The 21,368-nt window shown below is 34.7% G+C and overlaps 1 protein-coding gene across 3 annotated transcripts in view; it reads left to right on the top strand.

The window, feature by feature from the left end:
- Gabra4 (gamma-aminobutyric acid (GABA) A receptor, alpha 4) overlaps window positions 1-21,368 on the top strand; it is a 60,369-nt gene that overhangs the window by 16,493 nt on the left and 22,508 nt on the right. For 2 of the 3 annotated variants that reach the window (XM_013008971.1, XM_013008972.1), the window contains exons 6-8: window positions 1,029-1,172; window positions 4,409-4,561; window positions 10,888-11,147. In XM_013008971.1, coding sequence (XP_012864425.1) covers window positions 1,029-1,172; window positions 4,409-4,561; window positions 10,888-11,147 — 557 coding nt within the window. The remainder of the gene's footprint in view (window positions 1-1,028; window positions 1,173-4,408; window positions 4,562-10,887; window positions 11,148-21,368) is intronic. The other variant, XM_013008973.1, reaches the window with a different exon arrangement.

Here is a 21,368-nt window from a genome sequence, read left to right as displayed (position 1 = left end):
AGTACTGCCTGTGTCCCAACCATTTTAGGAAGGTGTGTAGGGGGGGAGGATGGCACACAATTCTTTCTGGTTCTTTTGAACTGATTTGTGTGTGAGCAAAGTAGTCTGTTCCGAGTAGACTGGTAAGCAAGCAGCTGGTCTTGGTTTTCAGTGAACATGGAATAACAGAAAATGGGCTTAAAAATTGCCCCCGGGAAAGCATTTGTTGGAGATAGAAGAGAAAATGCTGTGATTGTGAGAGTTTAAAGGTAGTAGAACCAGTTGTGTAATTATACCCCCTAGAGAGCTTTACAAATAGCACAGCCACTTGTTTCTGCAGGATGGGTTCCAAACAGCCTGGGTCTTGCCCAGAGGCAGAGAGTAGAAGAGATGACCCCTGGAGAGCTCCCCACCAGCAGGATTCATTTTGTTTTGTTATTGTTATTAGAGGCAGCATCTGGTACACTTCTAAATGGCAGAGCTTTGTTAGTATGGAACAAATCAGGATTGGTGGGAGGCTCTGGAAGACCCAAGTGAAAGACTTAAGAGTTTGGTAGTCCTGTTTTAGAGGATGAATACAGCTGATTGTTTGCAGTAGCATGTCTTATTAGTATAGAAATAGGTTCAGGTGTGTTGATTCATATGCAGCCTTGTAGATGCCTTAGTTGTAGCAGGTCCTCTAATTCTTTGGCATAAAAACAATGCATCCTGCTGATATGCGAGACTGTTTACAGAATAGTTGTAATCGTCTAAATCTGAAGCATGTTTTCAGTAAATCGTAATGAGCACTGTCTTTTACTTATTCCATTTTCTTTATGTTTTTAAGCTGTATTTACTTAGTTTATTTTTTGTCCTTTTAAAATTTTTATTTATTTATTTTTGGAACTGGGGATCAAACCTAGGCTGTTGAACCTGCTAGAAAAGCACTTTGCCACTGAGCTAGATCCTAGCCCTATTCCGTTTTTCCTGAGTGTATGTCTTGGTAAGTCTTGGCCATCAATGTTGACCCAAGAGTTGCACTCTTAAGCACATCTTCTGCTCTCATTCAGATGCATATCCGAAGAGTGAGATGATTTACACCTGGACCAAAGGTCCTGAGAAATCAGTCGAAGTGCCCAAGGAGTCTTCCAGCTTAGTTCAGTATGACCTGATTGGGCAAACAGTGTCGAGCGAAACTATCAAATCCATTACCGGTGAGATGTTTAAAGGTTAAACTCAATATCATTCTTGTTTTTGTTGTCAGTTGCAAAACAATTCTCTCTTAGCTTTTTCATCGAAATACCTAGCATTATCAATGAAACGTTTTTAGAAATAAGATTAGAAATAAACCACAGCTTAGAATTTCTTATAATTTTATTTCAGCTTAAAATAAATTCTGACTGGTGAGACGTGAAAAGCAAATTGACTTTTTTAATACACAGAAATAAAAATTAGTGATTAGATATATTAAAAGTATTAAAAGTGGAATGAGAAGGATGGGTCTGCTTCTTTTTGGTGCCTTTCAAAAATCTTTTTTTTAAAATCTTGCCTAATTTTATAATTCACCTTCCCCCTTTTCCGTAGTGAAAGTAAATTATAAAACTTAATTACAAAGTGTATGAAGGGTAGGCACTAAAAGTGCCATATGAATAGATAGATGGCTATTGTGGTCCTTGGTCTTTGAAATATGACTGGAAGGAAGCACGACATTTAGTTTTTCTCATCTGCAAATTGACAGATCATTGGTTGTTCTATAAACTTTTTTTTTTTTGGCAGTTTTGAGGTTTGAGCTCATCAGAGCCTTGTCTTTGCTACCATTTGAACCTTATCTCTAGACTTCTTTAACTTTCATTATTTTCCAAATATTGTCTTACTTTCTGCCCAAGTGGACCTGGACAGCAATTACCCTATTTATGCTTTCCATGTAGCTGGAATGGTAGGTATGTTTCATCATGAACAACTATTTATTGGTTGAGATGAGACTTGGTAAATTGCTTGCCTGGGCTGGCCTTTAACCATAATCCTCGTGATCTCTGCCTCTCAAATAGCTAGGATAACAGGCTTGAGCCCCTGTGCCCAGCTAATACTTTTTTTCTATATACATTTTACCAGGAAAAAAAATCAGTGATAGTTATCTGAGTCCATTTATGCTGCTATAACAGAGTGTAATATACTTGAGGGTATATAATGAAAAGAAATGTATTTCTCACTGTCCTAGGAGCTGGAAAGTCAAAGATAAAAGTACCACTGGATTCAGTGTCTAGTGAGAGCTCATTTCCTGGTTTGTAGAATGATCTACTTCTTCTGGATACAGAAGTTTTAGTCACCTTCCAAAATAGCATCTCCAGCTGGGGATAAAGCCTTCAATACAGGAGCTTAAGAGAGGCATTGCAAAGCCACACCATAATACCACTTCATTAAGTGAATGCTATTAACCATCTTCATTTCACTGATGAGGAATATGTACATAAGAAGTATTTAAGTTACTTGCTAAAGCCATGAAGCTATTATCGCTTCATGGAAAAGTTAAAATGCAAGCACAGGAATTCTGAGCATTGAAAAAGTTACAAGTCTTGATGCCAGATCAGTTCAATGTTAAAATTGTAGTAGGAGATCATGAATAGTCATTGTAATACCTGGAACAAAAGTATGAAATGATGAAGTGCTTTATGGTTTAAGGGGGAAAATGATAAAGCAGTGTTGTGAAGGCATATGAGTCTAAAATACTCTAATAGATGTGGAGGGCAGAAAGATTGTTCTTGGAGGCTGAATGGGGAGGGACAACAGGAAAGACAAATTAAAGGGTACAGTATTTCCATTATATAATATAATAACTCCTGGGTCTATTAAAGAACATAGTGCCTAATGCTAACAATGCCATACTGACTAGTTTAAAATTTCCTAAGAGGATAGTTATTAAGAGTTCTTATCACACACACAAAAACAACAAATAAGAAGGTGGGAGTCAACTTTTGGAGGTGATGATGGATGGATTTATGAGAGATTGTGAAAGTAGTTTCTGTTATCTATCATAACCCCTAAAATGATCTTATTATACTTTAAACATACCATCCTTCTCTATGTCAATCATACTTTAATAAAATGATTTACAAATTAAATATAAATAAAATAAAATGAGAGGAAATTAATTGTGAGAAATAAAACTGATTTATGAAGTCACGTCAACATTTATTTTAGCTTATTGTGTTCTTTATTTAAAGATGTTTTGTATAAATCCACATGTTTTGTCATTCTTCTCTCCCCAAAATACCTATGGCTTTTATCTCCCCAACATTTGTCATGGTTGCCACCATTTGGGCAGTTCACATCAGTTATGAACCTATACAGTTGCCTTCTATCAAGGCACGTATCAAATAAATAAAGAGGATGTGAGATCTCACAGCCTTGTGTTTCAGCCTCCTGCAAGCTTCCAGCCTCCTCTATAACTTGACCAATTTACTTCTTTCAAATGCAAAGGTAAAAGTATAGCTGGTGAAATTTTAAAGTGTGTTCCACTCACTAGTTGTATAGGTTATGCTTCTGTGCTATACATGTCTATATTTTCATATATCCAACATTTTCATATACCCAATATAGCTTTTTCCTAAAATTCAGGCAGTTTCCTCTAAACTTGTATACATGAATGTGCATACAATGCATATAAAGGAAATACAGGCATTTATGTATAAGTGTTTATATATTTTATATACAAGCAAAATATATATTTAAGTTCTTTCCAAAAGGAAACTTTATTTTTTTGTGAAAATGTGTATGTTTTCACTTTTTCCAGTAATTATCTGTAAATTTTAGTTTAAAATTCTCCCCTAAAAAACACAGAAAATTAAAGCTAATTGCTTCAGCATTATATATATATTATATATACATGTATATACATTATATATAATATGTATATATAATGTATATACATGTGTATATACATACACATATCGTGGGGCCTGAACTCTGGGCCTGGGTGCTGTCCCTCAGTTCTTCAGCTCAATGCTAGTGCTCTACCATTTGAGCCACAATGTCACTTCTGTTTTCTGAGTGGTTTATTGGAGATAAGTCTCACAGACTTTCCTGCCCGGGCTGGCTTTGAACCATGATCCTCAGATCTCAGCCTCCTGAGTAGCTAGGATTACAGGTGTGAGCCACCAGCTCCTGGCCTTCATTATAGTATTTTTATAGGAGAAAATACTGTAATTAAAAAGTAAAGTCCAATTTACTAAGTGACTTAACCCTTCCACAGAATAAAAATATTTCCTGAATATGATGTTCATTATCACTGTTGTTCTATTCTCCACCACACCCCAGTAGGAAACTATATATTTCTTACAGAAGACCATGTCTTTGCTCAGAATCCTGTTTGTTTGTTTGAAATACAATCAAGAAATGACTCAATAATTGCTTACGGAATGAACAAAGCCCTTTATTCATGCTCTCCTTGCAGGTGAATACATTGTCATGACCGTCTACTTCCACCTCAGACGGAAGATGGGCTATTTTATGATTCAGACGTATATTCCATGCATTATGACAGTGATCCTTTCTCAAGTTTCATTCTGGATAAATAAGGAATCCGTTCCAGCTAGGACTGTGTTTGGTAATTGCAATTCATTTCTTGGGTATTTTTTTCCATATTCTGTTTTGATTATGATTCATGAGAATAGCCCTTAGACAATTCTATGAAAATATTAAACACGAATACATCATTGAGGATATAAGGAATCACATGAGTTTCCTTTTTTAGCTAATAAATCCAAAATGCTAATGCTTGGGGAAACCTGTCCTCTGACTCTGGGATCCCCTCCCCCCTCAGATTTTCCTTGTTGAGAATCAGTCAGATGAAGACTAAGTGTGAATATAATTTCACTTTCCATGATATTCCTGAGCTTCTAGCATAATGCTGTGTCATTGCATTAAATTTATATGTCGGTGTTAAAATGAAGTGCATTGAGAGCTTAAAATAAAACAAACAAAAGTCATGGTTGAACGAATATGCAAGTCTTAGAATACCTTGGCTTTAATGAAGAGGAACAAATAGTTTAAATGGTTTAAAGGCATTGAATTGGAAGGTATTATGTGCTTAATTTATAAACTCAATGTTATATTCCAGCTATACCACATTTTTCTAAACCAATGTTTGTTTGTTTTGTCCTTAGCATGGTGGCTTCTTATACAGTGAATTCTAAATGGAATGGAGTTCAGAACATTTGAGTTCAAAGGCTCATAAGCTGTTGTTGTTGTTGTTTTAGTGGCAGCATCTAATCCAGGATGGACTTCAAGTCACTCTGTGACCTAGGCTGAGTCAGGATCCTTTTTGTCTTAGGTTTCCATGTTTTGCAAGCTGTTTATTATACACACTGTGTTCCACAGTGCCGAGTTTATGATTTTAACATTTTTGGAATTTATTTACTGTCTTTAATGTAGCCATCATGGATTTACATCATAAAACTATTCTGTTTACTTATTTCTTGTTATTGTGAGTGGACTATGAAGCTTTCATTGTTGGAATAGGAAGGATTCCGTTGGAATATAGGCATAGTTCTCATAAAGGTTCTAGTATCCTTGGCCTTTTCTATATGGTAGTGTCAAAGTCAGAGTGATGAGAAGGAATTGGAGGCAACGGAGACCTTTTATACTACTCCAATCCTCTTACAGAGAAGGGTGTCTCAGTATCTTGGATAGAAGTGATTTATTCCTGTATAGATACTCCTTCCATAGTTCATCACCCACTCTTTAATCATACTTGACAAACTCATTCAGAGGGTCAGTGTTGGAGTCAGGCTGTGATCATAGGGAGCCAATGACAAGAGATCATGGTTCTACTTACTTCATAAAATAAGTAGAAAATGTGGGATGCATTTCAGCTACCTGATGTAAGTTCTATGAAAGAGAAAAAATAAGCATTGGTTACCAATAGTCAGGGTTCAGAATCCAAATCTGCTTATTATTTTCTCCATTATCATAGCACTGCATTACTACATCTCTTCCTCGCAGACTAGTGGGGATTTAATTTCTGTACTGTATTGGAATGCTTATATTTCTTTTATATAGAGGAGATTTGTTTCATCCTAACTTAGTTTCGTCCATTTTAGGAATAACATATATCTCTAGTATGGTCCACTAGGCATTCTGAAAGTCTTGATGTTTTTAATCTCATTTATCATTTTAACACTTGTACTAAACGTTGACCTTTATTGTTATGCTTTACTGTTATTCTATAGACAAGAAATATCTACTGAAGCTCAGCACAAGATCACAGTCTTTTCATGCTAGTAATAAAAAATATTAAAATTCTGGAAGCTAGTATGAATAAAAAATTTTAAGCCTCATTTATCATTTAGGATTTACAAATATGAAAATCTCTTGTACACATATTGTACACATTTATTTTCCCTGTGATAATAAGAATAAGAAGACAAAATTCGAACTCTCCATAGGTATGAGATATTACCTTTGGTTCTAAACTCAAGATCTACCACTTACTGGATATAAGTCTGGTGACTTTATTCTGTTCTTCATATGTTTAAACACCATGAATGGTTATACTTACCTCATAGGATTTCTATAGAATTAAATGAGTTCATTTGAATACAGCACTTGAAATAACTGTAGATACTATAACGTGAATGACCTGGGCGATTTAGTATGATCATGACTGATGGAGAAATCTGAATTCTTTCTTGATCAATTTCAAATCTCTCCCTTCCCTGCAAATATACAATTGTGTAAGAAAATTAAGTAGAATGTAGTAAGGATGGCATTATTACTTTATATTGCTCTCATTATCTTATTTAATTGTCTCAATAATTCAACAAAGTAGTCATTGATCATCTTTATAGATAAGGAAAATGACTGGAAGATAATAAGAAACTTGTATTGCCATAAAATTATAAGTGGTGAATCTAAGACCTTATCTGCCTAACTCTGAGAACTCAGTTACTTGTCTTCAAACAGGCTGAGGGATGTGGTGGCTTGTGAGGAATTTCAGGTCAGCAGGATGACAGTCTATGAATGTGCACAGAAGATATTTTGTGAATAGGACTTTTTATTTGGAATTCTCCATTTTCTCCTGTTTAGGCTCATATGCCAAAGTATTGGCTTTGACTGATTAGGAAAATTATGCCAATAGTTAAGCCTGCAAAGTCCCAAGAATGGTAATTATTAGACTATTTATTGAGGATCTAGAATGGAACTTTCCTAGTGAAGTAAAATGTTCAGTGTTTTGGAACATTAGCAATTTATTCCATATGAGCTTTTGGTAACCATGACTTCTGGGTAGTGTTTTTTTTTTTTGACTCTCTTTTCCCTCTTACATACCAGAAAGATCATTTGGTGGCTCAGAGATGTCAGTAGTGATGATGCAAAAACAAAACTTCCAAGCATCAGTGCAAATTTAACAAGCAGAGTGTGCTTAAATTCTTTTCAAAGACCTTTTATCTCCAAGCTTATGTGACTCTTAAGTTCTCTAATTATTCCAGTATGGTAAAACATTAAACATGCCACTTGCCAGCTGGCATATCTAAATCATTGCTATTTCATTTTCTTGGAATGGCCAGCCAAAAATTCACTCTTTTGTACACTGGTAGCCTGCTCTTACATATTCTCTCTCGGCTCTTGGGCCAGCCAATATGCTTACTTAACATTCTAAATGCAAGGACTGGCACCAATACTTAAACATGCAAAAAAAAAGTAGCTATAGCTCTGAAATATTTTCAGGGCAGAGTAGGCTCTAACAGTGACATCAAAGGTACTTTCTTCCTAGTGCAGAAGAAGCATGAATTCTCATCTGAAAGGTTGGCTTCTGTTTGCTATTCTATTAGCACTTATTCAGCCGAAGGCTCTGCCTGAAACCATATGTGATAAGCAACCCCTTGTCTTGAAGCAACCCCTTGTCTTGTTAGTACTTTCTTCAGATGTGGACACCAGATAAACAAAATGTATACAAATATCGTGATTTTTTAAAAAACAATTTTAATTTGGTTTCTTACACCAGCCACTTTCCTAATTTTTTTTCCCCAACAGCTATAAGTGGAAACATGTTTTGGGAGGGAGTCCAAAGGCTGGGGGTGGGGGGAGGTGGGAGAGGGAATGGAGGGAGGAAGGATGAGAAAATGCAGTCATCACATTCAATGTGCATCATGTAAAAACTGAACTATGTAACTTGAGAGTAGTGCTGGAAGGGGGAAATGGAGGAGAACTACAGAAGAGGTGACATTGACCATGAAGCATTGTGCTCATAGCCTGACTTTTGAAATTGTAACCACATTATACAACCACTGAATAATTAAATAAATAAAATAAAAAAAATAGAAACCATAGCATTTTGGGTACTATTCCATACACTTTAAAATCAAACTAAGGCAAAACAATTTAAAAATCTACTTGTCTTTATATATACATTTTTGTATTTGTATCTGTAGCTTAATTTAAATGATTAACTTGTTGGACTGCCCCGAAATAATCAAAATATTACTTCTGGGTTTTTTGCTCAATAATTGACATTCATTTCTTGCTTGGTCAGTATTAACAAGTTTTTTTTTTCAGATAAGATTACAAGAAAATGAAAACCATTACTTTTAGGCTCAGGATAACTCATTCTATTACAAAGAAAAATAAAAATGTTTACAGAAACAAGGGGGATCTTAAGTTTCTGGTGTTTGAATTCCTGTTTCCTTTTTGGTTATCACATTATGGTCTCTATGTTTTTCTGAGCACTGAGTCATATTTTTATTTAAACTGCACTCTCCACATTTTATGTTTCAAGTACTTTCAGCATAATTTCTATGCCATTAGAAAGAACACACTGCTTGAAGACCTCAGAGTGCTGCAGAACATTTTAAAATTCTTAGCCCATTGCACATAAGTTGCACAATAAAAGAGGGAAAATATTTGGTTTAACTTTTAAATTTTGTAATTAAAGTTTTCTCAGAGTTATTGTAATATTTACTCACATATTACACAGCCAGTTGAAGAAAATTACGCTATTCCTGAAATTTGAAATGGATGCTGAATTATTCAAAGGTCTCTTTTTGAATCAAAGTCCAACCAATTTACTCTGTTATAACTTCATGGACCTTTAGTTGTCTATATATATGACTGAATACACTTATTTTAAAATCTACTTTAACCATTAAAAGAAACCATGAGAATAATTGTATGAGAAGGAATATGATCTAATCTTCAAACTTCCTTCTCTGTATAATTTTTGGAACATGTTTAAAAGATCTATAGCTCATGGATTGCAGAGACTTTTTAATTTTCCCATGTTCAAGTTATCAGTGATTCAGAAGAGAATTGAACTTAGAGAACAAAGATTGGTCTGGAAGTGGAAAAGTTTTTACTTCCCACACATTTGTCACGCGCTTGTCACTAAAAGAATCCTATCTCCATAGCACTATTCAATCTGCCTGTTCTCCAGCTTGCTCTATACAATCACACTGGAAAAGACTTTACATATGTGAGACAAAAAAGAAATAGTCCAGGGAAGAATTAAATTAAATGCTAATTAATGATAACAAGTGCTAAATTGAGGAGACAGGATTGTCCCTAAACCAACATATCTATTACCTTTTATTGTATGAGCTGACTATGCATTATTTTGCCTTTCAGCTTGGGATTGACATGAATTGGAATATGCATTTTAAATGCCTTCATCATTGCCATCATCGTCATCATCATCACTAGCTATCACCACCATCCATCATCCTCATCTCCACATGCCTGGGTGTGTCAACTTCAGGACCTATCCTAGGTGTTATACAGGATGAGTTCAAAAGGATTTAGTAAGATAGTCACATCTGGCAAAAGGACAATTAAATAATCGTTAGCTTTCTCAAATAATGCATTGCTCTGTGATTTGAATGGCAAGTGGAATTTTTTCCTTTTCTTTCTTTTATCTTTTCTTCTTTTCTTTCGTTTTGAGACAAAGTCTCATAGCCCAGACTGGCCTTGTGCTTAATATGTTCTTCAGGCTGGCATTGAACCCATGATCCTACTGACTTTATCTTTCCAGTGCTGGAATTAATGCTGTCTACTACTAAGTCCAGCTGGCAAGTGGAGTTTTCTACTGAGAATGGTGCAGACCATTTCTGGAAGTGGTGGTGGGAAGTTTTCCTAGTCATAATATTTCAGAAGAGGAAAATTGATGGAGAAGTATTTCTATTTTTGTGTCAAATATTTTTCCTGCCATAAATTGATGGGTGATTAAAAAAAACACCCCATAGCTTAAGCCAACCACTCTAAAAATCAATTTGAGAAAATACAAAATAGATTTGTAATCTTAATGAATTATTATGCTGAGCATAGAATAAATTTATTTTTTAATTCTATAGATAATGGTTAAAGATAAGGATATATACATATATGCATATAAATGTATATATGTATTATATATAAATATATAACTGTATATAACATCTATGTTTTTATTGACAGTAATCCTCAATGGCAGTGGACAATATTTATCAGAAAATTTTGATGCTCCAATTGAGGAGATTGATGTTCCTTATTTTCTACTGTGAAGTTGCAGCATTAATGCACTGTTCTTGTTAAGTGTGTATCTTAATTCCTTAGCTATACTGGCTCAGATTCCAGTATTGATTCACTTATGACCTTTACATACTTTTCCATTTTTACAGCAAACCCTGTGGGAATAAATGAAGACTCAGTAAGTTTGTCCACCTTAAGTTAAGCCACATTGAGCCAATGATCATATGACCTAAAACGGAATGCTATCCATCTCTCAATTCCAAGTTTATATTTTGCTCAATGACTAAGATCCAAATCCTTCACCAAAAGTGGCTTGGTTTGGGTAATCGTTCGATTTGTGAAGCTCCTCTCATTTAATTATTTAGGGCTTTATTTGTTCGTTTTGTTTTGTGTAGAGGTAACAGTAAGGCGTGTCTTTGCTCTTTTGCCTTAAAGGAATAACCACTGTCCTCACTATGACCACACTGAGCATCAGCGCCAGGCACTCTTTGCCTAAAGTGTCCTACGCTACCGCCATGGATTGGTTCATAGCTGTCTGCTTTGCTTTTGTATTTTCGGCCCTTATTGAATTTGCTGCCGTCAACTATTTCACCAATGTTCAAATGGAAAAAGCCAAAAAGAAGGCTTCTAAACCTCTTCCAGAGACTCCAGCTGCTCCAGTGCTCAGAGAAAGGCATCCTGAAACACCTGTGCAGGTATTTGACTTCATCTCTTTCCTTCTAAGATGGTCATTTCTTGATCCAACTTGCACGATAAACTAACACAAAAACTGAAGGTATCAAGGACAGTCTTTACATTAAAATTCCAAGAGAATATAACAAGGTATTCATGAACTCAGACTTTATACCAGTGATGATGAGTTGAAATAAACAGCTACAAATGTGCTAGAAATAGTAAAGCTCATTTATTTCTGAAAGTTTATTACCAAATTAAAAATCATAAAAGGGGCAAAGGCTCATGTATACTATATAAGAGGAGCCTGTAGATGGCATCTAGTGGGTTAGAAAGATGGTTTAGTGGAGTTTATTTAACAAACTAAAACCATGACTGTTTATTTCTTGTGGTTTGGGATCGATACCCATCCCAAGGTGATAGTTCTTCATGTGGCCTCTCATTAGAGTTACTCCATTGGGTCAGCTTTCTCTTGCATTAAAAGAAAAAACAGCAAACGTTTGGTTCATCAGAGACTCTGTGATTTTAGAAATTAAGTCTTCATTTTCATATGGCCTTTAATTGTATAGAAAAAACCAATATCTTCATGAAGAGGAAATGCAACAGGCAGACTCTTTTCTCTTCTTTCCCTTCTCTTTCTTTCCCTTGTCACCTGTCTCCTGTCTTCTCCCTTCTCTTTATTAGTCTTTCTTTCTGTTACTTGGATATCTTTCTATCTGCCTGTTTTCTCTCCCTTTCATTCTTCTCAGTTTCTTTTTATGAATCATGAGACAAATCATGTCTATAGTTAAGTATATATAGCCTACTGTATAAAATGTTTTTGGTGTGCCTGTACCAAAAATCCAAGTGCTTCTTTCTTTACTAGTGCTATCTCAATCCCTTCTTCATTATTAACTCATGCAGCAAATATATATTTAATGCCAACTATGCACCAGACTCTGTGTAAAATCTAAGATTCAATAATGTTTCTTAAAAAACAAAAAAAAAACCCAAGAGACATCCTGTAATATGGATTTGCATTTATTTGGGGGATAAGAGAGGAGTGGAAGCACACAATAATTAAACAAGTACTAGATTTAGGATAGTAATAGAGCTGTCAGGAAATCAGGGAACTAATTAAGAAAGCTGTGATTCAGTTCTCAGAAAGAATATGAGTATTGAGCAAAGTGATTAGGTATCTACTCTTGCAAAGATTAACTGGTCGGAGTTTATAGCTGGTCAGTTTATACCTCTGCTTCTAAAGGACTTTGGACACTAGTCTCTGAGAATGACATCAAAACAAAATGAATCTCTTTCACTAAGTTTGTAGCTATATTTTTTTCTGATAGCCTCAATTTCATCTACAAGATTTCCAAAATCATCAGACTGAATTTCACAGACTGTTTTCATTTAAAACTTGCTGATTCAGTATGCAGTTTCTTCCTTTCCCATCCTGTTTGATTTCTCTTATCCACTGGTAACCATAGTCCCCAGGGGGCCTTTTATTATTGTTTTACTTGATTGTAGCCAAGCTTTGATCAAAGCTTCTCTAAATTTGTTTCTGCTTTTGATTATTTGGTTATTGATAATTTTAAATTATTACTTTATCTGGAAGTTAATTTTATCACTCCTTCTTTTGGATTCTTGGATTTACTGTATAAAATTTATTTTCTTGGTTTTATATTTACTAATATTTTTTATTACAATGATCTTTGCTTTGCAGACAGCTTGGGTAATGACCTGTAATTCTGATATGGAATATCAGCATTTTTGCTAAATACCATGAAATTATCTTGCTGTTTTCATTTCTTTCTTTTCTTAATTTTGAATTTTGTGTCTTCCCGTTCTCTTTTTCTCTCTCTGTGCTCTTCTTTTTGAACTAAAAATTATCTGGAGATACTATTAAAAACTTAAAGTGGAATTCTTATTCATTTATTTTCTCTAATTTTTTTGTTGTATCACATCCATTAAAAATACTACCAATACTGATTTGAATGATAGAGATAGCTTTATTTTGCCCTGTTATGTTAAAATGATGATAAAAATTGAATGGCAATAGAAAACATAATTTTTAGTTATTAAATTAATTTTGCTTAAAGCATTGTATTTTACTGCTTCAGTCAGTTACAATTCTGTCAAGTATTATATTGATTTTTTCATTTTAACTATTTTTGTTTTATATATTTTGATGCTATAAATGCTCTATTCCATATCAGCCTACTAATTTAATCATGAAATAAACTTAAATTTTTTCCATCGGAATTCTTCTTTTTTAAATTTTATTATAAAGGTGATGGACAGAGGCGTTATAGTTACATGAGTCAGGTAGTGAGTACATTTCCTTTTGAACAGTGTCATCCCCTCCCTCATTCTATTAAAATTGATTTTATTTTAGTTGTTTTCCCATTTTCTTTTCTTTGTCTTCAGAGTGTTCAGATTCAAACCCACAGCCTGGTACATGCTAGACATGAATTCTGCCTCTGAATTTTAACATGGCTTTCATTTTAATATTTTTCATCTCTCCTTTTTGTACTTAGAATTGAACCCAGGGCCTATGCTTGCCCTAACAATTAGGCTATACTTCCAACTCCTTATTCCTAGTATTCCTGTGTGTGTACACACCCATATGCATGTGTAGGTTCTGGAGCTTGAACTCAGGGCCTGAGCACTGTCCCTGAGCTTTTTTGCTCAAGGCTAGCACACTACCACTTAACCCACAGCTCCACTTCTGGATTTTTTTGGTGGTTATTTGGAGATAAGAGTCTTACAAGCTTCTTGTTCAGCTAACTTTGAACTGTGATCCTCAGATCTCAGCCTCCTGAGAAGCTAGGATTACAGTCATCAGCCATTGGCTTCCAGCCTTATTCTTTTTATTAATATTAACATTTTTCTATTCTATTTTTAGTTTGAATTTTTCCATATTATTTGTTTCCTCATGTACTCTGCAATTTGTATGGCTGATTTTTGTATCACTAGTGGTTAACTAATGTTTAAAACAACATATTTCAATTAGTGATTTTTAAAAAAAATTAATATTGAAATTATTAAACACACTGACCGGCCCATATAGCTACTCACTCAGTCCAACTCCAGGACTGCACTAGTTCTATATATTTTAGATTTGGAAATATATTTTTATACCCCTAGAACCTCAGCTACCAGGAGACCAAGGTGGAAAGGAGTTATAGAGTGAGACTGTCTCAAGAAATAAAAATCAAAAGAAGGGCTGAAGGTGTGGCTAAAATGATGGTGCTATGACTACTACTATTACTGCTGCTGCCGCAGCAGCTGCTGCTACTATTACTACTACTAATCATAATTGCTGCAGCACTTTTCATTCTTTGCAAACTGGTAGACTTACTGTACTGATGAAATGATGAAACATTATAAATCCTTGCAAGTACCATTGATTTAGAATAAAATGATTCTACAGAATTACAAAGATGGGAAGACATTCCATCTCTTGACTATAGTAATTACTACCACCAGTAAAGTCTCATTTGAGCTCACCCAATTGGCAAAGTCAGTTTTTCCTCTTTACATCATAGAGCTCATGCTTTGATCACGTGGCATACAAGGACAAGAAAATGAAATGGGTTTTTGAGATGTGTTTTTGAAAAGTGAAGAACTGTAACATTTCAACATTTGTAAGGGCTTTAAAATAAAACTAGTCGGGGCTGAGAAGGTGGCTCAATGGCACAGTTCTTGTCTTACATGCATGAGGCCCTGGGTTCGATTCCCCAGCACCACATAAAAAAAAAAAAAAACCCTGGAAGTAATGCTGTGTCTCAAGTGCTAACCTTGAGTTGAAGAGCTGAGGGACAGCACCCAGACCCAGAGTTCACACCCCACAAACAATAAATAAATAAATTAATTAATTAAAATAAGCTAGTCAAAATGCACATCATGTATATCAAGTGACTATGTATATGAAATAGATTATGCCTCTTGAGCAGTTTACTGAAGAATGCTGATGTTTTAATGACCAGTTTTCTAATAACCGATTGACTTAGTCCCCTCAACTACTGAGTGCCGCTCCCTATGGAAGTGCAGTTGTCTTTGGAGTGTCCAGTTGTTACTGAATAGCTAAGGTTACAAGTTCTACTGTGAAAATTAAGAACATTTTGAATGGGAGAGAAATGAGGAGGTAAATATATGGGAAGAAAGAAAGTTTGTCAGTGGAGGTTATAATCAGACAGCTGAAATTTACTCATTCAAACATGTGTTCCAAACTTGTAATCTATGCTGCTGGATTTATTTGAGAAACACTGCCTTTGTTTAGACGGTGTTTGAGTCTCTCATTGGAGTGAGACTTAAGAGTTCAATCACATTTAGTTGTTCAGTAGTCCTTTGGGAAACTCACCTGTGGATTGATTTGCTGTCACCATACACGACCTATGGACTGTTAATGGCCTGGCAGAACCTTATTTCTATTCTTTGGAGGATTGGAAAGCATATGGTTTATGTAATGTTCTTGAAATAAGGAGAAAGCCCACTTAGCAGAATGCAAGAGTATCTATCCTGTAATCTGTGTTTAGATGTCTCAGGAGACAAAGCAGTTTATTGTGTTTCTGCTTTTCACTACTGTAATTCTGCCCTTGACTCTGTTCTACAGCTGGGGATGAGCTTCATTCTCCTGGTTGTCTTTCCATGTCCTCACTGTTTCTTATGTACTTGCTCTTGAATAACTTAAAAAAGGAAAGAGAACTTAAACACAAGTATATATTTTAAAAGATCACTTGGCTATATTCTTTAGTCCATTTCAGCCACAAAGTACACATTAATGTATACACACTATATTAAATTCACAATATAGTTCTTTTTTTTGATGTTAGTCCTAGGGCTTGAACTTAGGATATGGGTGCTATCCTTGAGCTTTCCTGGTTAAGGCTAGTGCTCTATCAGTTGAGCCACAGCTCCATTTCTGGCTTATTAGTGGATAATTTCATATCAGTCTCACAGATTTTCTTGCCTGGGTTCGATTTGTACCATGATCTTCAGATCTCAGCCTCCTGAGGAGTACCTGGTATTATACACATGAACCACCAGTGCCTGGCAAGAATAACCTTTTCTATTTGAACCCTTATTTTGTGTAATATATTATGTGATGAGTTTTACATATGAAACTTAATAAAGATAAAGAAACTGAGTCTCATTATATGATCATGCTAACACAACCAAAAAGGACATACCTAATATTGAAATGAATTCAGTTGTGCCTGCATGCAGAGCTCATTTTCACATATCTATCTATCTACATATTTAATTTATGTTTAAAAAGCAGACATTAGAGAGTGGGTGTTTATAATTATAGATTTAAATATATAAATATGTATGCATGTGTATATATAGGTATAGATATAGATAAACAATGAGCATTTCAATATTTTTTCCAAGTAATTAATAATTGTGTACTACTTGGAATGAATTTCATGTGACAATCAAAGGAACGTTTACAGGCATTTTATTTTTAATTTAATTCTAATTAACCTATAGTATACGTATTCTTTTTATGCATTTTTACCAATGAAGACGCTATTAGCTAGGGATCATGTTATCTGCCCAAGGACATCTAACTAGTAAGTAGCAAGGCAGGATAAATGAGCTCTGTGCTTTTGAGCCTCAAGCCTTAGTGACTGATTAGATACGGTGGAGGAGACATGGAGAAGGAGATAGAATGAGATGGATAGTGATGGCATCATTCACTAGGATAGGGAAGAAAAATGAAGTACATTTGATGAAGAAACTAATTAGTTCAAGTTTAAATAGGTAGAAACATTCATAGCAGGATATTTCCTTCCTTTACTACAGTAATGATGGCTATGTTTTTAAAATTACAAGGACATACTTCTCCTTTGCTTGTATTTCTATTTCTATATACCTAATTATTATTTCTCTTTATTTTCATTCTACTATACTATTTGTGCTGTAACTTTTTAATTTTAAAGTATTCATAGATACTTACACAACAGTATTCAGTATGAGTGGGCAGTAAACAGATCTGTTTACTCTGCTGAGAGTTTTTAGGAGAAAGATGACATAAAAAGAATATATAAACAGTGTAATATATACCTTGGATTCAGGGAGAATCTCATTTTTTCCCATTCTATCCAGTCTTATGAGTTAATGTTATCTCCCATCTGGGCCTATTCTGAGTCAGTTCAAGAGTCTCAAGGAGGTAGTCTCCAGTTCTAGATCTATAAAGTGAGGGTAATAATAGAGCCTATTAGAAGGGCTTATGGTGAGAATTAAATTACATCTTGCATGTAGAGTCTGCAGCATAGTGCTTATGCCCTGTAAACCATATCTGTGATAATAACTATGCTAAATTTTCTTAGGCAATTTAAGTATTTAAAGTATGTGTGACCTCATTTATTACTATATAACATTCTCTGGTATTTTCCTTAAATTGTTTCATGTGTGGCTACTATAGTTATTTAAGTAACTAAGTGTGCTCATTGATAAAATAGATTGTGGCTTCATTTTATTTTCCAGTGAAGTTCATAGCATAGTATTTAGCAGTTACAGTTGTTCATTGATTCATTATGATCCAAATATAGGAATTACACAATAGAAATTATATTTCTTCTGAAAAGCAACATATTTATTACCAATTTTCAAAACTGTATCTTCTACATAAAATCCAATCTTAGGAAATAGGTAACGAATATAAGTAAGTAAGTGAGCCACAATACAGTCACTGTGAGATTTTAGGATAGTATTACTAACATTCTTTTCTGGTCATTTTTTTAATTCAACACATAATAATTGTACATATTTATGTGGTAAATAATTGTATTTCAATTCATATAGATACTGGATATGATTGCATTTGAGATACTCTTGTCAACAGTTGGAGATAGCTAGTGGGTGGTAGTAGAAGACTGAAGAGAACACTGGGGGAAAAAAAGCAAAAGAAATAAATAACCTTGGCAAATCTACCCATGCAGCTGTGCATTATAAGGAGAGAATCCTCTGTTGTCTTTTAATCACTTTAGTCGTTGCACTTTCACAGACATCAGAGATTATGCAATGTTAAATGCAATGATTAACCGGTGGTTGGTAATATATAAGATTCATCCCATTCTAAAGGGTAATGCCAATGAGGTTCATTTTAGACTTTTACTTCAATCATTCTCAAAATTCCTCTTAGAATTGCTATTCTTTAAATAGTTTAAACTAATATGCTAAAAGCTCTGTTTTTGAGCATTTGCTCTTATTTTGTTAAAAATTTGGATTTACATTAATGTCTCAGCAGTTTGCGAAAGGACACGAGGCAGTATTGTCAGTTCATGTGACATTAGGTGTGTTTGTGACAAAAGTTTAATGACATTCTTTAGGTCTTATATAAATAAGTGCCTCCCCCAAATTAAATCTTCTAAGCACAGAATGTTCTGTAGTTAGAAATGCTCTTTAAGCAATGAGTGATTGTTTAATTGCACAAGTATTAAAGTGTATGATTTATGTGTCAAGAATACCAAAATTATGTTTCATCTTCACTCTGATTTTTATTTTAGTTTTGGTATTTTTTTTCTCATGTGCAAAGATATGGTCTGCTGATGCTGAGTGCAAATCTTAGCTAGTCAGTTTACAAGCAGCTAGTAGGCAACTACTACCTGCCAGGCTCCTACCATGGCACCCCAGGAACTCAAAGAGAAAAATCTCTGTGCTTAGTCAAGTGAGAAGCAAACTATTTATCTTGTGAAAGCTATATTTTTAGTAGATAAGATAATAATGTGAATATGAGTTTAAAAAATCTATTCATGTTTATGTTAGTGTGAAACCTACTCTCAAATTGTTACTGCTATTACATAACCTGAAATACTGATTTCTATGTTTAATTATATGCTGGGATCCTATTAAAAGTATGTGTGGATTCTTGGGGTTCCTACTGAACATTGATAAGCTGGGAATATTGAGATTGTTGCTTCCATGTACAGGAGGGTAGTGAGGAGGATAGAAATGGAACAATTAATTTAAACTAAATAATGATAAATGAGCAAATAACTGTGGAGAATAGTGAAGAATCATAAGAGACAAAAGTTAAATGGAGACATTACATTTGTTTTACAAATTTAAAAAAAATGACAAAGTTGGGCGCCAGTGTCTCATGACTATAATCCTAGCTACTTAGGAGGCTGAGATCTGAGGATCATGGTTCAAAGCCAGCCCAGGCAGGAGAGTCTGTGAGAGTCTTATCTCCAATGAAACACCAGAAAACTGAAAGTGGCAAAGTGGCTCATGTGGTACACTTGAGCTGAAGAGCTGAGGGGCAGTGCCCAGGCCCAGAGTTCAAGCCCCACGACCCCCTCCCTCAAGTGACAAGTTAGGGATTTCCTTCAAAATGACAAATAGAAGAGGCAGCCAATTTTAGTGACTTACTGAAGTAATGTTTCATATATCTTGTTAATTATTGGTAATAATGTCATATGGAACATATGAGACCAGCATCGGAAGATAGGCGATTTCCTTCGTTGGAGGAGAAAGTGACATAAATTTAAAGCAGTACTAGGAAGGTAGATGTATTAGCTAGTATTTAAGGAAGTGGTAAGGTACAGTACAATGGGTTGTACATGTATATGAAGGGATATCACAATTGATGCAGTGGATCAATAGATTTTTTCCATTTATTTTTGTGTCTTTAATGTTTACATATATGATAAATGAAGACGCTCTGAAGTATATTTAGTGTAAAATTGGGGAAGGGGTAAGGTCACCATGATTTATTGAGTGCTACTGAGTGCTATTATTTATTGAGTGGTATATCATATACTAGTTGCTTTATGCTGTGCTCTTTCTAATCATCACAACAAAACCTTGAGATGAATTGTGTGTTTGTACCTATGGTTTTGTTTTTTTTTTGTTTGGGATGTGAAAATGGAGCATTGGTGAAGCATTTTGATGTTTCCTAGATCCTCTGTATAGTAAATGATAGATCTGTATGTGGGCCCTCTTGGTACCAGATAGCTGGATGCTTTCAGAGTCATGATACTGCCTCTCATCTAGTGATAACTCCAGGCAGTCATTAAGGGATTTTTGCCTCTACACTTCATTCTCCAGTGTAACTTTGATTACACAGCCCAATATGTGGGTTTTCATTTCCTTGTCTGTGAAATGGTGAAGGTAGGCAACAGTAAATGTTAATTCCCTTCTAATTAAAAAAAAATCTGTGTCACTACAATCTCATCCACTCCCTAAACCAGTTTGCTGTAGTCCTTGATATGTTTCCTTAATTATACATAATATATCAAGAGTTGAATGAAGGGGGACTGGTTCTTTCAGGGCTCATTGAATCAGGAAAAAAATGAAATAAATATTCAGGTTATTTTATGCTTACTACACAACAGAAATCTATGCTGCTTAAGCAGCAATAAAAGCATCAACTGGCAATTGTGTTTACCATGTGCCATCAAGTATTTTAAGCATTTTATATATATTAACTCATATAATGTTCACAGCCATTCTTTTTATAGATGAGGAAATTGAAGCACCGAAAGTCCTAAGTCATTTGCCCAAAGTCACACAGCTGCTAAGCAACAGAGCCAAAATTTAGACCCAAATTATCTGCATCCATATGTATCCAGAAACTACTAGAGATTCCTGCTACTCAGTTATAATCCACTACAATCAGTGCTAACCTCTGCCATGCCTCCTAACTCCAATTTGCTCTAATCTTATCCTCATTTATCCAGAAAGTTATCTAAATTTATATTATTGAAAGTGTGACAGATACTTTGAAATCTTACACCATTCATAAACGGGCCCTCTCTCCAAGCCAGTAATTTAACGAAGTCACAGAAAATTAATATGCTTGGCAAATCTTGAGCTTGGCATAACATAGCCATAGATTTCATCAAGTCAAAAACCCATCAGTTAATTTAGTACAGTCACCTCAACAAACTGTATTGAAGCAATACATATTTTTCTACATCAGAAACTTGTTAAACATTTAAAAAAACTTAAGAGGTATTGTTCTGCATTTTGACCCAAAAGAACCTATTTTACGTGCATCAAAAGGGTCAGTTATCAATATTAACAATGTATGTTCAAGGTAATCTGTTTCAATATCGTGGGAATAACTCCAAAGAAGTTTAAGAAGTAAGGACAGTTTTTTTTTTTTTATCCTAGTAGAGTTTGTACTATATCAAGTGACAGAGTATAGTAGTCTACTAGTGAAGCGGAAAAAATATCATAAGGACCAAATGACAATGTGAAGAGACTTACTGAACTTTATGGGATGGGGGCTGTTGGGAGAATGCAGACTG

Source organism: Dipodomys ordii, unplaced genomic scaffold (genome assembly GCF_000151885.1).
Source record: "Dipodomys ordii isolate 6190 unplaced genomic scaffold, Dord_2.0 Scaffold8, whole genome shotgun sequence".
NCBI lineage: Eukaryota > Metazoa > Chordata > Mammalia > Rodentia > Heteromyidae > Dipodomys > Dipodomys ordii.
The sequence above is the reverse complement of the archived record's forward strand: the minus strand, read 5'-3'. Positions and strand labels throughout refer to the sequence as shown.